Here is a 12,221-nt window from a genome sequence, read left to right as displayed (position 1 = left end):
CTTTTACAAGTCGTTTTCTAGCTCTTTTTGAAGATTTAAATTTACACCATTCATATATCTACTCACTAATATATATATTTTTTTGCTTTAAAAATGTATTTTTAATCATCAAATTACTAAATTGAAAGTTTTTAAAAAAGTTTATTCAAATAAGTGAAACCACTATATAAAATAAGTATACTTCAAAAGCAAAAAACTGATAAAATAAAAAAATAAATATGTTATTAATATTTTAGCTAGTTTATATAGTCATTATAAATTTGTCCATATGAATAAGTTACTACTTTTAATTAAAATATGAGATATATATTATATAGTTTTGTTTTGTCATTTGTACAAGTATACAACTGAGGGAAATTGAGTTTTTTTAATTAAATTTTGTTAAACTAATTGAAAAGAGTGCTTACAAATATTTACTCTGATTATTTCAGATATTTTTGGAAGAAGTTGTAAAATTAATTGCATTTAATCACAGTAATGTAATTTAAATTTTCTTAAAAAAGAAGTAGTTCAAAAAAGTAAAAATAAATTTTCTTTTTTCAAGCTCTAATGAAATCTCAAAGTAATTTCATTATCAAGTCTCAAATCTAACGAAGAAGTGATAATTAAAGTATAAAAAACTATTAAAATAACTTTCTATCACATAATCTTATGTGTTCAAGTTATTATTTAATTTTTTTAGAAATCTCTTTTAAAGATTGAAATCGATGTTATCTTACAATAATTACTGTGAGAGAATATAAATAAAAGTATTTATATTAAAATTAGAATATAACTAGTTGAAATATTTTTTTCGTCAAGAAATAATAATTTTATAAATTTAAAATGTATGTCCGCTCAATGAATATATTAATTGCTAATAGTACAGCATTTTATTTACTATTACCCAATCAAACTATTACTATTTCTCAATTAACTCACTTTAAAAATCTAATTCAAAATTCAAGTTTATTTAAATAATCACAGCCTTAAAAACAATAAATAATATTTTAGGGTAAATAATCTAAATCTAATTGATAGCAGAGTAAATATTTATTTTCAATTTTAATTTCTAAAGAGAATTTATAAGTTAGCTAGCAAGTAAAGTAAATAAGTAATTAAATGAATAAATTTCTTTTATTTTATTTGAGAGTTACTATTAAATGTAATATCTGTTTTTGAATTATTTATTATTAATAAATAAATTCTAATAAAAGCAAAATTTGTTTTTGTGAAATTGATTCAATTGAATTGATTTTCGTTGATATCTTCTCTTTTATGATAATAATTAAATTACTTTGTAATTAATTTAAAATATTCCAAATTGCGTCTAAGCATTTTGTTTTTAATTATTTTGAGTCTAGTAGGTTAAGACTTTGGTTATCTATAATATTAAATTAGATTTATGTAAAGTATTTGAGTAGTACAATCAATCTACTCTGCTAAATTTATAATGAACCAAATTTAATCCTAAAAGCATCTTTAATTCAAAATAAAAACCTACAATCGAATTTATATAATTATTAACAAAACAATTTAAAAGTTAAGATGCTAACATTCATTTTAGATTGGAGTTTTTTTATTTTGGTAAAAACCTTTTGTTTCAGTTTATATTGAGTAATTCTTACAATTAAAAATATAATAGCTGTCTTTTTATATTATTAATTTATAAATAATATTAAGGCTGGCCTGCTTTTGTAAAAATAAGTAATCTAAAATTTATAAATTTTGTAATTACAATACCATTTGAAAATTAATGGATTTCAAACAGTTTACTATCTGAGTTCTAGTTAATTTTTGTTAAATTCTAAAAGCTATGCTTCATTCACTATATTTCTTAATATTAAACAAGCCGTATTCTAAAAATTGATTCTACTTATAATATCAGAAGGCAAATTAACACTGAATTATTAGGGAAAGCTTCAAGAGTTTTATTAGGAAAGTTAGTTATTGATACATTATAATTGATGATTTTTAAGTGAATATATCTGGATTTTAGTTTTGTTGCTAATTAACTATTAGAACTCAAGAATAAGATAATATATTTGCTACTATAGGATAAATATTTATCTAGTAAATATAAAAATTAAGTAGGGATACATACGATCAGAAGAAAGTAGAGATTACAGTAGCAATGAAAAAGAGAAAAGTTAATTATCAAAAAATTCTTTAATGATTGAATGGTAAGTTATGAAGTTTATTGAGTGAAATAATTAAAATTATAAACAAATTTAATTTAAGAATTAATCAAAAAAAATTGTTCGTACTAATCGTATCTATTTTTACACTGCGCATATTTTAAGATAAAAGGATCTTTTCTCTATAATCAATTAATTATAAGTAATTAAATTCAATAGATAATTATTTACTATAAGAAAACAATAATCATTAAAAAATTAATTAAATTATACTATCAAAAATCACAAAGCAAACCAACTTACTAACAGGATAACTAACTAACTAACAAACAAACAATACCTTTATTCTATTAGACAGTATGAATTCTTTCTAAAAATTCAGCCAAGAGCACTTAAAAGTGCTATGCTAAAGAGGAATAAGCACTCTGATTGTCTTCGCTCTTGTTCTTAAAGTAATTTATAGCGGAGTAACTATCTTTAGTGGTGTTTCCTTCCCTTTCTAAGATAGTCTTATAGCTACAGAGACTTATTTCCATCGCATGATTATCTTCTGTATTATTACAACTGCTCTCATATTCCAGCTCTATCATTTATTAGTTCAAAGAGCAGGATTGATTTCTAAATTAGTTTTAATCCTTTTATTGGCTTCTCTTGTAGTTAACTTGAATAGCCAATATCAAGCAAAATCACTTTTCATAGGAAAGGAAGAGAGCGTAACTGAGCTTGATTTCTAGTAAAAGTGCTTAAATAACTCAAAGTTACTCTGGCCAAGCCTCTCACATTAATTATATGATGAAGCAAATAAAATGAACTGCTCATAAAATTGTCCTTGCACTAACAAATCAGATATTGAAAACAACTAATTTGCTAATTTTTAAGCATGCTTAGCTGATTCAAAGAGCTCAATTGATTCAAATGTAAGCGAATCTAAATAAGAAAATATTAGTTATAGTCATACTGAACAAATTAATTATAATTAATAATACTAAAAAATTGCAGCTATGCAAAAGCTTAGTGATATAGAATAATAACTTTAATGTAGTGGAATATGTGAAAGTAATTAAAACTACTTCTTCTGGGATGTTAGTTAGAAACCTTAAGCAAAAGGAACTTGCTATTCAATTGCTGCTAATTAAATTTAAGCAGAAATACTTTAATACACTAAAAACTACACTCTAACTATCATATTTTCAATTATTTGCACTCTTATCCAAGAAATCTTCCTCTACAAATCAATTTTGATAATTCAATTCGCTAAGTCTAAGCTTGGAGCATGCATTGCTTTACCAATTACAGCTTCTTAAAATTTCAACTAGCTCAATGATCAAAGCGAGAAACCAAAATAATCTGAAAAAAAGGAATAAAATATTAAAATTCATCTCATTGACTTATCTAAAAAGATAATTCCATAAAAAAATAAAGAATAAAAATGCATTTTATAAATAAAAGTATCACCTCAGTTACTTAAAAGTGAAAGCGATATCCATTCTCCAGAATGCAACAACGAATTACCTAAAATAATAACTGAAAATTATAAAGATTCTAACCCTCATGAATAAAATTGAGAATCTAAATTTATTTAAAAGCTTTTTAAAATTTAAAATAATCATTTGCTACAGTAAAAATGATTTCATCATCATCATCATCATTAAACTAATATATTTCAATAACTAACTATCTAACTACTAACCATTTTAATATCAATATTTCAGCTTATTTAATATCTATCTTACTTAATCTTTATTCTTGTAAATTCTTTGTATTTTTCTAAAAACTCTAACCCTTAATCAAATAAATTATTCTTATTCTACCTCTTTTTTAAATGTATTTTTGCTCTACTTAGATGTAAGATTAGCAAAACAAATAATCATCTTTATTTTATATTTTCTACTCTTTAATATTAATACAAAGTAATCATTAAAAGAATTCATTAATACTTAATATTTAATGGCCTAAATAAAAAATAAAAAAAAATGAATTAAAACAAGAAAATGTTTTTTTATTGATTTTTAATTTATAAAAATGATAAAATTATTTTTATTTTAAATACAAGAGATTTTAATTTATTATGTTCATAAAATATTACAGAAATTTATCTAAGTTAAAATTAGCTATAAAACATTACTAATAACTACAACAAACTATTATCTCAATTTTTAAATTAAAGAATTTTCAAAAAACATAATTAATTTTATAGTTTCGTGTTAACGTTAATTTACTAAATTTATTAATTTGAAGATTTATTTATTTGCAAATTAATTTCATAATTTTTTTCATATATAGCTTAAATTTTTCTACCACTTTTAACCAAACTGTCTAAGTAAATAAATTATTTTTATTTTAAAAAATCGAACATTTCATTCAATTTGAAAATAAAATTTAGAAGAGAGCAATAATATTTATTATTTGTATAATTCTTCTAAAAAAAAGTGTATCTATCTCTTTTAATAAATTTTAATTAATAATTTTTTATTATAATGTCAAATTATTATTTGTTAACAGAAACATTTTCATAATTTTTCAAATATTTTCATAAACTTCTTAAAATTTCATAGCATATAAATAATTATGAGAATGTGAATTCACTGAATTTCCTCATTACTTTTACAATTTTACATGTAATTCTGATAATATCTTGAATTCTATTTTTTCAAAAAAAATTACATTCTAAATCCAAACAATCATAACTCGCTCATTATTTTTTCACTTGCTATCATTATAATCAATATAATATTTTTAAATTGTTTATTCAAAACGTAGATTTTATTGAAATACTTTAAAAAAATATTATCATATTTAAATAAAAAATTAAAAGAAGTATGAGAATAGCTCAGCAAGTTTGTTTTCTTATTATCATTAATATTATATTTAATCTATTAAAAATAATTGATCAATTAAATAATCTTGTATTCAATAAATAGTGTGTAAATAATTTTTTTTTGAATAATCTTTTTATATGATAAATGTTGTATTAAATAATTATTGTATTTAATAATAATTTTATTGAATAAATATTGAATTTATAATTATTAGTTTATAATTTTTGCTATTAATAAAAAACATAAGATTTATTAAAATATTATGGCTTTGAAATTTTGGAAACTAAATTTTATTTTTAAAATTATTATTAATTTTTTGAAAATTTAAAATAGATCTAAAAGATCTTTTAAACTAAATATAAAAACATATAAATTATAATTTTATTTCATCTATAGTCTAAAAGTATTAATTTGTAATATTTAACAAATGTTTGTAATTTAAATTTTATAAATTGGTTTCCATTATTCTGAGAATAATAATAAATAAATTACAATAATTATAATTATGAAGATAATTATTACTAAATATATTAAAAGTACCAAATTTATGTTTAGGGGCAACAGAAATTGCTTCTAAGGTAAAAGAAAATTTATTACTAATTATGATAATTTATAACTGGTATTATCATTAATTTTTAAAATATTAGCTAAAATAAAATAAAATTCTTTCCTGATTAAGCTTAATCAGCAGTAAATAGTTAATTATCAAGATTATTTTTTATTTTTGAAACATTTTAATGATGTGAAAATATTAATTAATATGCTATTGATAAATATAAAATTTATATTTTTAGAAATTGATCATAAAGAATATACTTTACCAATATTAAAAATATAAAATTAAATAAACATTAAATTGCTTAGCTGTATTTATGTTTGTATAAGTTTATTAAATATCTTAAGTTTTTATATTTAGATTGATACAATGTTTTGAAACCAATTATTTGTAAACTATATTGTTTTCAATCTATTAATAATGATAATAATAGTAAGTAATTAAAATAAATGTTATCAAAAGGAGGCATAAATATAATTAATTACATTATTAAAGAGAATGACATCATTGATATCTTAAGCACAAACATTATTTTTGAAAAAATATTTCTTTAATTGTTATCAAAATACTCTTTATAATATTAAATTAAATGTCTTTATATATCTCTCTTAGATTGCTTTGATAAAGAAATGTAATCATTATCTTCTTTTTCCTTTACTTTTTTGAATATTTTTAATTTATCTCTTGTTTTATAATAAATTAATTTGTAGCTTATTTGAATTAGCTGGCATCCCTTTTTCGTTAAATACTATTGAATAAAACTTAAAAAGAAATATGTAGCACTAGTTAAGCTTATTTTTGTTAAGAATTTTAAATAAATTAAGTATAAAATCTCATTATCCTCTTTTTTTATACTTTTTTTAAAAATTAAGATCTTATTTTGAAATAATTAAAGAAATTTTCAATAAATACCAATCTAAATAATAAAAAATATAGTTAGTTGGAGGGAGTTACTTTTAATTATTGAGGAACTACAAATAATATATAATAAAATATTTAGATTAAAAAATACTTACTATATTTAATATATTATTAAATATATGATAAAAAACTAATGTGGTCCTATACTCAACCCCACCACTAATTCCTAGTTTCATAAATAAATTCTTTAAATTATAAATGAAATAATAAATATCCTTATTTATTATACATAATTAAAAAAAAAACTAATGGGATTTGAAAATAATTTGAGGTTTGTTTTATAAATATTATAATATTGTAAATATTTATTAAATATATTTTAAAATGTTTAATATGGCCAACCCTCTTTACTTACTGGAATAAAACAGAAAAATTTACAAATAAGCATTATTTTATTAAAATTTTAAACTATTTTTATTGCAATAATTTTTTCAATATATATCTCTCATTCCTACTTTTAAGTATAAGTTTTAAATAGAAATATTAAGAAAAAAGGAAATTAAATTTTTAATATCCTATTTATTAATAAAATTTCGATAAATTGCTATTGAATATTTTTGAAAAGTAGATAAATAAAGAAATGATTTAATAGAAAAAATATAATAACAAAAATCTTGAAGAAGTAAATATTATTTTTTTAATAAAACTGCTTAAATTTATTTTTATTAACAAAAAAGTTTTTTAACTCTTCATTTTAATCTCACTAAGTTCTCCATATTGATCTGAAGTACATTTAATTTATTTATATTTTTGATATTAATATTTTTTATATATTTAATTTTCTATTTATTTTACATTATTATTTTTCTAATTAAAGTTTTCATTAATATTCATCTATTTTTCTGTATCCAAATATTTTTTATTATTTTAACTTTATTTTCATTCAATTTTTGTTTTAATTATAAATTGCTCATTTCTTATTCTATGATATTTTTTCTTCGTATTTAACTAATAACTAATTAATCACATATCTTTTCTTCAATATTTAAAAATGAACGATTGATTGGATTTATTTTTCTTTTTTTATTCTGCTTGTGTTTTTTTTCATTGTTTGTTTTTTTAGCAAATTCTTTCATTTTCAAATTTTTCTTTTTTATTATTATTAATTAATTTCTTATTATTTAATATTTTATCCTTCTACTAACTGATTAACTATATATTTTTTCTTAAATTTTAATAAGTTTTAATAATGTTGGTGCAATTGATGTATCAAGCTTAGGTTCTAGATTAGAAAAGTGCACTAATCTCTCAAATTTGACACTTTTTATTGGGTAAAAGCAGATTGTTTTTTTTGGATTATTGTATTTTTTAATTTAAAAAATATAAGTAAATTAAAAATATAAATAATTCTTTTACTTTATTTATAAGTTTTTTATTTGATGTTTTTTTATTTATTTATTTTGTTTGTGTTTTTTTTTTCTTTATTAATTTAACTAATTTTTTCATTTTCAACTTTTGCTTTTATTATTAATTAATTTTTTATTATTTGATATAATTCTATAATTCTTACTAATATATATTTTTCTTTTTATATTTAAAAAGGTCTAATTAAATTGATTCAAAAGGTGTATCAGACTTATGTTTTGGTTTAGGAAAATGTACTAATCTCTCAAATTTGAATTTAAACCTTGGGTAAAAGCAGTTAATTTGTTTTATTAATATAAATAAATGTTTAATTTATTTATTATATTCTTATTTAATTTATTTTTCTTTTTTTATTTTGCTTGAGTTTTTTTTTCTTTATTCATTTAATTATTTTTTCATTTTTAGCATTTGATTTTATTATCATTTTTTCTTCAATTATCTTTCTAACTAACAAACTAATTAAATTTGTATTTTTTCTTCAATATTAAAAAGTTTTAATAAAATTGGCTCAGTAGGGGCCTCAGACTTAGGTTGCTGCTTAGCAAACTGCACTAATCTCTCAAATTTAATACTTGAACTTGAGTAAAAACAGTTTATTTGTTTTGGATTGTTATATTTTTTAATATAAAAATGAATTTAAAACAATATAACTTACTCTTTTATATATTCTGCTTATGTTTTTTTTTTTTATTAATTTAACTCATTTTTTTATTTTCATTTTGTTTTTAATATTAAGTAATCCATTTCTTTTTATTTAATATTTTTTCTTCATTTTTTGATTCTAACAAACTAACAACATATTTTTCTCTTTAATATATAAAAAGATGCAATTAAATAGATGATAAAGGTGTAATAGGCTTATGTTTTGGTTTGGGAAAGTGCATTAATCTCTCAAATTTGAAACTTAAACTTGAGTAAAAAAAAACATTTAATTATTTTGTTTTGGATTGTTATTCTTTTTAATAAAAAAAATAAATTTAAAACAAAATAACTTATTCTTTTAATTTATTTATTAGATTTTTATTTTATTAATTTTTCTTTTTTTTCTGCTTGCTTGTTTTATCTTTCATTTTTAACTTAACTCTTTTTTTCATTTTTAACTTTTTCTTTTATTGTTAATTAATTTTCTTATTATTTAATATTTTTTATTCTAGCTAAATTATCAGCTATATATTATTTCTTCAAAACTTAAAAAGTTAAAATTAAATTGGTGATGAAGGTATATCAAGTTTGGGTTCTATTTTAGCAAACTGCATTAATCTCTCAAATTTGACACTTAATCTTGTGTAAAAATTATTTGTTTAAATTGTGATATTTTTAAAAATAAAAATGAATTTAAAATAATTTAACTAAATATTTTTTATTTATTAACTTTTTATTTGATTTTTTTTCCCTTCTGCTTATATTTTTTATCTTTACTTGCTAATTTAACTCTCTTTTTTTTACATTTTTAACTTTTTGTTTTATTATTAATTAATTTTCTTATTATTTCGTATTTTTCTTCAATATTTAAAAAGTTAAAATTAAATTGGTGATGAAGGTACACTAGGTTTAGGTTCTAGCTTAACAAACTGCAGTAATCTCTCAAATTTGGCAATTGATCTTGCGTAAAAATATTATTTGTTTTGAATAGTGATATTTTTAAAAATAAAAATGTATTAAACAATTTAACTAACTTTTTTTATTTATTTATTTTTATTTAATTTTTTTTTCCTTAGAATTTAATTCATTTTTTATTTTAAAAGTTTGCTTTAATTATTAATTAATTTTTTACTATTTCATATTTTTTCTTCAAATTTATATAGTGTCAATAAAATTGGTTCATTAGGTGCATCAGGCTTAGGCTCTGGTTTAGAAAACTGCACTAATCTCTAAAATTTGACTCTTTGTTTATAGTAAAAAAAGTTTATGTGTTTGATTGTGATATTTTAAAAATAAAAATGTATTTAAAACAAAATAACTAATTTTTTTAATTTATTTATTAGCTTTTATTTGTTTTCTTTTTTTTATTCTACTTTCCTTTTCAACTTTTGCCTTGATTATTTATTTGTTCATTTCTTATTTGTTCATTTTTTTATTTTAACTTACTAATTAACTATATTTTTTTCTTCTATATTTAAATAGTTGCAATAATATTGGTGATGAGGGGGCATTAGGATTAGGCTCAGCTCTAGCAAATTGCACTAATCTCTCAAATTTGAAACTTTTTCTTTTGTAAAAACAGTTTATTTGTTTTAGATTGAGATATATTTTATATAAAAATGAATTTAAAACAATTTAACTAACTCTTTTAATTTATTTATTAGCTATTTATTTGATTTATTTTTCATTTTTTATTTTGTTTGAGTTTTTTTAATTGTTTGCTCATTTAATTAATTTCTTATTATTTCATATTTTTTCTTATTATTTCATTTTCTTTCTTCATTTTTTCATTATAACAAGCAAATTAACTAAATATTATTTCTTCAATATTTAAAAAGTAACAATCAATTAGGTGATGAAGGTGCGTTAGGATTAGGCTCTGCTCTAGCAAATTGCACTAATCTCTCAAATTTGAAACTCTTTCTTTTGTAAAAACAATTTATTTGTTTTGGATTGAGATATTTTTTAATATAAAAATAAATCAAAACAATATAACTAACTCTTTTAATTTATTTGTTAGCTTTTTATTTTATTTCTTTTTTTCATTTTTTGCTAATTTAACCCATTTATTTATTTTCAATTTATTAATTAATCAATTTAATTTCTTATTATTTCATATTTTTTCTTCATTTCTAATTGTAACTATCTAATTAACCATATATTTTTTCTTCAATTTTTAAAAAGTAGCAATGAAATAAGTGATGGAGGTGCATTAGGATTAGGTTCTGCTCTAGCAAATTGCACTAATCTCTAAAATTTGACACTTTATCTATAGTAATAATCTTATATTTGTTTAGGATTGAGATATTTTTTATATTAAAGAATATTTAAAACAATAGATATAACTTACTCTTTTAATTTATTTATTAGCTTTTTGCTTTATTTATTTCTTTTTATATAATTGTTTGCTAATTTAACTCATTTATTTATTTTCAACTTCGCTTATATTAATTTCTTATTATTTCATATTTTTTCTTCATTTTCACTCTGACTAACCTAACTAACTAACTAATTAATTATTTTTTTTTTCTTCAATATTTAAAAAGTAAAAATTAAATTGGGAAAGAAGGTGTATTAGGCTTAAGTTATGGTTTAGGAAAGTGCACTAATCTCTAAACTTTGATACTCAATCTTCAGTAAAAATAGTTTATTTATTTTGGGTTACGATGTTTTTTTAATATAAAAATGAATTTAAAATTAAAAAAATTTTAATTTATTTATTTATTAGCCTTATATTTGATTTATTTATTTATTATTTATTCTGCTAATAAAATATAATATTTAATTTAAAAATTTTATTCTATTTAATTTTTTTTAGTAATTTACATAAATTTATATTTGAAGGGTCAAAAATATCAATAAATCATAAGAATTGAAAATAATAAATAAGTATTATAAATTAAAAAGATTAATCCTCTTTAAAATATCTATCTGATTATGAAAATAAGTATTGAAAAAGTATGAATAAATATTAAATATTTGAATAATATGGTTTATTTTATAATATTTTGTAATTGGATAATTAATAATAATATTTAGAAAGATTGATAAATTTATTATTATTTTTATATTTTTCTTATTTTGTAAATTTATTAAATAAAATAAAATTAAGTTTACTTAAATAAAATAATTCTTAAGTTTTCACCAAAAAAAATTGAAAATTTTATTAATTATTAATGTCTTATTAAAAAATGGGAAGTCTTTTTATATAATTAGATGTATTAATAATGGAAATTTCTTTTTTTAAACATAAATAAAGTTTAAATAAAATTACAATAAATAGAATATATTAAAAACATTTTAAATATTCAGATATACTTTTAGTTTCTGAAAGTTCTTAATATTTTTAAATGATAACAAAAATTTTATTTTTATGAGGGCTTAATAATAAAAGTAATGCATATTCAGGTTCGAAACCTATTTCTATAATATTTATTATTCTACTAAATATTTAAAACTTACTAGAGAAGTAATTATTCGAGGATAGTAATAAATATCCCTATGAGCAGAAACTTTAAAGTATCACTTTTCTATTAATAATTTCACTGTCTTGAGTCATGTGATAAATTTAATGTACAATATTTTTAAATTAAATTGAAATAATTAAAATTATAATAAAAAATATTTTTAATTTAGTTTTTAAAATAGAGTTATTTAAATTTCTTCATTTATATTTTTAGATTAAAAAAAAAATATGTAAGATAAATTATATTTTAGAATGAATAATCTAAAATATTGTTTTTAATATTTGAAAACAGAATATTTTTAATTTATTGAATAATAAAAGATAAGTAGATTGAG

At 18.8% G+C, this 12,221-nt stretch overlaps 3 protein-coding genes across 3 annotated transcripts; 2 read left to right on the top strand and 1 right to left on the bottom strand. All coding sequences in view use genetic code 6, as the record gives it.

The window, feature by feature from the left end:
• Positions 1–2,323: 2,323 nt before the first annotated feature.
• Positions 2,324–3,682, top strand: TTHERM_00085670 (transmembrane protein, putative; the record flags this gene model as incomplete). The annotated part of the gene is made up of 1 exon (XM_001012714.2): positions 2,324–3,682. The coding sequence occupies exon 1, from the start codon at positions 2,477–2,479 to the stop codon at positions 3,680–3,682; it is 1,206 nt and encodes a 401-aa protein (XP_001012714.1). The 5' UTR covers positions 2,324–2,476.
• Positions 3,683–5,737: 2,055 nt separating this feature from the next.
• On the bottom strand, positions 5,738–6,021 carry TTHERM_000085669 (hypothetical protein; the record flags this gene model as incomplete). The annotated part of the gene is made up of 2 exons (XM_012796767.1): positions 5,738–5,903; positions 5,978–6,021. The coding sequence occupies 2 exons, from the start codon at positions 6,019–6,021 to the stop codon at positions 5,738–5,740; spliced, it is 210 nt and encodes a 69-aa protein (XP_012652221.1).
• Positions 6,022–8,408: 2,387 nt separating this feature from the next.
• TTHERM_000085668 (transmembrane protein, putative) lies at positions 8,409–9,407 on the top strand (the record flags this gene model as incomplete). Its single annotated transcript, XM_012796766.1, has 2 exons — positions 8,409–8,997; positions 9,319–9,407. 2 exons carry the CDS (start codon positions 8,409–8,411, stop codon positions 9,405–9,407), a joined length of 678 nt encoding a protein of 225 aa, XP_012652220.1.
• Positions 9,408–12,221: the final 2,814 nt, after the last annotated feature.

The sequence above is a fragment of the Tetrahymena thermophila genome, assembly GCF_000189635.1.
Source record: "Tetrahymena thermophila SB210 genomic scaffold scf_8254697, whole genome shotgun sequence".
In the NCBI taxonomy this organism is placed as follows: domain Eukaryota; phylum Ciliophora; class Oligohymenophorea; order Hymenostomatida; family Tetrahymenidae; genus Tetrahymena; species Tetrahymena thermophila.
This window is presented reverse-complemented; position numbering and strand designations above follow the sequence as displayed.